The sequence below is a fragment of the Penaeus vannamei genome, chromosome 21 (assembly GCF_042767895.1).
Source record: "Penaeus vannamei isolate JL-2024 chromosome 21, ASM4276789v1, whole genome shotgun sequence".
NCBI classification, from domain to species: domain Eukaryota; kingdom Metazoa; phylum Arthropoda; class Malacostraca; order Decapoda; family Penaeidae; genus Penaeus; species Penaeus vannamei.
The window spans coordinates 35393546-35398545 of record NC_091569.1 but is presented as its reverse complement, the minus strand read 5'-3'; the positions used below and the strand labels follow the sequence as shown (position 1 = coordinate 35398545).

Below are 5000 nucleotides of genomic sequence, written 5' to 3'. Positions count from 1 at the left end.
CCATGACGTTCTTTATGTGGTTATTTGAATTGCATCAGTGACCTTATTGTCTTGGCGGAGGTATGCGCTCTCTGATTCTAGTTAATACTGTTATCATTATTGTTTTACACAACCATTATCATCATTATTATTATCATACCCACACTATCATTATCATTATCATTATCATTAACTTTCATTACCATCAACATCATCATCATTACCATTATCATTATCATTTCTGTCATAATTAACATCAACATTGTTATGACAATCATCATATCTTTCTTTCACGTGGAAATAAAACTGGAAACTAAGAATTGTGGAATTTATGAATTTTGTTTCGAATCGAATAACCATTTATTTAGGTATGTAAAAAAATCTACCTTTTTAATTTCTGGAAAATGTCAACTGAAATCCAAGTATTTACGAATTGTGTTCATGAAAATGTTCATATAATAATCACATTGTAAAGATATATGATTAATACTAACAATAATCTCTTTCTTATCTCTATGACTGTATTAAGATTAAGAATTCTATCAAAACGACACACACGACATTGAATCAATACCATTCTTAGTGTGTTAAATCAAATCTTACGGAAAATTATGATATTCCTCCCGCTATTCATAAATATAATCCCATTTTATGCAAATTCATCACCCAGATTAGAGAATTGAACCTCAAAAATGTCTCTAAACTCATCAACCAGATTGTGAATAAAAACCTCATTTTGATTGATAGAAAATAAATAAAATAAGAAATAAACAAAATAAAATATAAGAATAAAAAGAAATAAAGAAATTATAAAAAGAATATGTAGATTCCTCTCCCCCCCTCCCCTCCCCTCCCCCCTATCGTCAAGATAACCTCAAAGATAACTGAACCTCGTGAAAAAATGATGATGGTACTTTTACTTCTAATAATATGAAAACAATAATGATTGAAGAAGATAATGATAATAATAATAATAATAATAATGGTAGCAATAATAATATTATTAAGGATAGCAATGCCAATGATGATAATAATAATGATAGTTATAATACTAATCAAATAATAAAAATAAAAACAATAATAATGACACAAAAAATATTGATAATGATAATGATAACAATAATAGTAATTATTATTATTATTATTATTATTATCATTATTATTATTAAAAATAATAAAAATTAAAAGCAAATTTTCGAAAATATGAGAAAAAGAATCCTAACCTAACTCAAAAATAAAAAATACGAAGAAAAAAAAAGAAAAAAAAAACATTAAAAATACTCTAATAGAAAAAGAAAGAAAATACCTAAATCCTCGGCCATTGTTTCGCTCTATCTTGACGAGGGCGATGTCGTTGTCCAGAAAATGCATCTTTTCGAAATCCTCGTGAATTATGACCTTGTCGATCATGAGCTCCTGAAATTGGAAAGAACTTTGAAGGGAAACTGTAAAAATGGAGGGAACTGTAAAATACTGATATCAATGTGTGCATAGTAACATATGCAAATCTATCTATCTAGCGATCGATATGTATATATACAATAAAAATATATACATATGTAAATATACACTTATACATATGTAAATATACACACACATGTATATGTATATATATGTATATGTAATATATATATATATATATATATATATATATATATATATATATATATATATATATATATACATATATATACACACTTATGTATGTATGTATATATATATATATATATATATATATATATATATATATATATATATATATATATATATATACTTATATATGTATATATATAACATATATAAATTTATACATATATATATATATATATATATATATATATATATATATAACATATAAATATGTTTATATATACACATATATATTATTATATTTATGTTTAAAACGTTTCTATGCCTGTTATAAAATTTGGAACATACCAAACAGGAATGCATTCATTCCCACCGCACGAGCCGTAAAAACCGTTAAAAGTCTCGCTACCCGAAAATGTAACGGAACAGTAAATACAGTTAGAATAGGCCTACATCTTAATAAAATGGTATATGAAAAATTCAACTAAATGACATCTTTACGAAAATTAGATTAGAATAAATAGGATAATCTGAATAGGAAAATACGTGTCCCTTGCATCGGTAGGCAGTGGCTAGGGATTGTCTTTGCTCCTTGTTCGTGTGATAAAAAGGTAATAGCAATCACACTGGTAGCACAAGTAACATCGGCAAATTAGGTTATATCAGTAAAGAGATTATCAGGCATGACATGCATGCTTCAAGGCGTGTTTGCAACTGTGATGAGATGATTGCAGATGCGCGGAGCAGCAAAGAGGCGCGGGTGCCACCACAAGCAAAGCAGTTAAGGAAGATGGCCCTGCGGAGGAGCCAGCACAGGCGGTTGGAGGGCACGCTCGGTCAGCAGGACCAGCTGTCTCCCAAGCCGGGACAGCATCCAGCAGTTAAAGACCAAGCCCACCAAGAGCGGCTGGGCTCGACGGAGGAACTACCAACGGCGCAGTCATCGGCTCCCCGTTGCCCTCCGGAGACTCGCAAGGGAAGAAGGGGAGCGACTCTCCTGCACCTCCGTCTGGCCCCGAAAGGATCGCTGGCAAGGGAATGTCCGACGTGGCGATGTGATGTGGTTGAGGAAATGATGTGGTTGAAGATAGAAAAGGAGATTGAGTATATGGTGATGTAACTGCATTAGAGTCTCCATTAGAAAACTGTTTTTGCTGAAAGTGTATTAGTAATAAGCAAGGTCAGAATTAGTGAATATGGATAAGTCGCTCTCCGAAATGAGCCAGAGAGAAAATTGATAAAGATTCAAGGAAGAGAACAAATGGCGTAAGTCCTCGTAAAAGCATGAAAAAAACCCTGATAGGCCAGGTGCGTCGTCTCGATTCCATCTCATATATATATATATATATATATATATATATATATATATATATATATATATATATTTATTTATTTATTAAAATGACTCTTGGTTTATTAGGAAAAAGGAAGATACAGAGTCAACCTTAAAAATTTGTTAAGTTGAGAATGCTGCTTGTTTAAATTATTATATTTATTGCTAAGAATTACATAATGATATGCCATCTGTTCATTATTATTTATCTATTGAATAAAATAATGGTTAAAAATGTTTCTATGACTTATAAAATTTGGAACACACTAAACAGAGGAATGAATTCATTTTACCGCACGAGCCTTAAAAACCATTAAAAGTCACGTTACCCAAAAATTTAACAGACCAGTAAATACAGTTAGAATAGGCCTACATTTTAATAAAATAGTATATGAAAAATTTACTAACATGACCTTTACAAATTTGATTAGAATAAATGATAGATTTGGAAAATGAAGAATTTGTCTCTTGCATATATATATATATATATATATATATATATATATATATATATATATATATATTATACATTATACATTATATATCTACATATTATTTACATTTCTTATACATAAACATTCATAAGCACATTCGTTTTCCTTCACCTGCTCGAAGCTTCCCTCGACGAAATCAGCGTCGAAGTCCCCGGCGCGAACCACCAGCGCGCGCGCGCCGAGGCTGCCGAAGCAATGGGCCGCCGTCAGCACGAAGTCCTCGGAGAGGATGACTCCTCCGCACACGAGTCTGCCGCCGTCGTCCAGCTGAGATATTCGGGGAAATGGGAAGTAGATGTTGATCGACATGTTTTTTTTTTTTTTTTTTTTTTTTTTTTTTTTTTTTTTTTCGAAAGGGAATTGCCTTTTGTAAAGCGTTATTCCTCGCCTTAACATTTCCTCCGAACAAGCGCCTGCAACCACACGCACATACATAAATGTATATTATATAAATGAAAATATACTTATATTAATATACACATACATTTACATATCTATATGCATATATACATATATATATAATATATACATATATATATAATATAATATATATATATTTATATATATATATATATATTTTTTTTTTACACACACACACACACACATACATACACACACACACACACACACACACACACACACACACACACATATATATATATATATATATATATATATACTATACAGATATATATATCTATATATAAACAATATATATACATATATATATATATTTATATATATATATATATATATATATATATATATGTGTGTGTGTGTGTGTGTGTGTGTGTGTGTGTGTGTATGTGTGTGTGTGTTTGTGTGTATGTGATATACATATATTTGTGTGTATGTATGTATGTATGTATGTGTATATATATATATATATATATATATATATATATATATATATATATATATATATGCATGTATGCATATATGTCCGTGTATATATATGTATTTATGTATACATGTATGCATACATACATACAAATTAAAACGTAGAGAGAAATAAAAAACTACCTCCTGCCTACGCCTCAGGGTCACCAGCCACGGGGCGTCGAACCGCGCCTGCCTGGTTCCGCCCCGCACCTTGGCCAGCCGCCCGATGTACCGGTTCGAAGCGTCTTCAGCGAGGCCGCAGTCTGAAGGCAGGGTCGCTCGGAGCTGCGCCTCTACGCTGCCCTGCCTGCGTGTGTTCGTGTTTTAGAAATTCGTGTCTTCGTGGCGAGCTTTGGGGAAAAGGGTGTTCCGAATTTTTCTTTCTTTCTTTATTGATTCAGTTGTTTTGGGATTGGGAGTCTTCGTTCGTTCACAGACGAAGGTTGGAAAAGGTCTCTCTCCCTCCCTTCCTCCCTCCCTCTCTCCCCTCTCCCTCTCACTCACTCTCTCTCTCAAACAAAACCAATTATAATTCATTTTACGGCTTTGGAGCTTCGAACTCACCCATGGGAACAGGTGAGCGCGGCTACGGTGGCGCAAGTGTCATTGGTGAGGCGCAGACGACACTGGTGAAGGTGTGACTCGTCGCCATTGCAGTCCAGAATGACGTCCCATATGGCAGCCCGCGATGTCTTGGGTTCCTGCGTGGCTTGGGCTTCTCC

At 32.9% G+C, this 5000-nt stretch overlaps 1 protein-coding gene across 1 annotated transcript in view; it reads right to left on the bottom strand.

Annotated features, from left to right (window-relative positions):
* Nucleotides 1–5000, bottom strand: part of LOC113804378 (neurotrypsin) — a gene marked incomplete at its 5' end in the record, with an annotated part of 14161 nt that overhangs the window by 3047 nt on the left and 6114 nt on the right. Inside the window, 4 exon segments of the mRNA XM_070136126.1 lie at nucleotides 1286–1395; nucleotides 3508–3663; nucleotides 4420–4585; nucleotides 4843–5000. The exon segment at nucleotides 4843–5000 is cut by the window's right edge and continues 27 nt beyond it. Coding sequence (XP_069992227.1) covers nucleotides 1286–1395; nucleotides 3508–3663; nucleotides 4420–4585; nucleotides 4843–5000 — 590 coding nt within the window.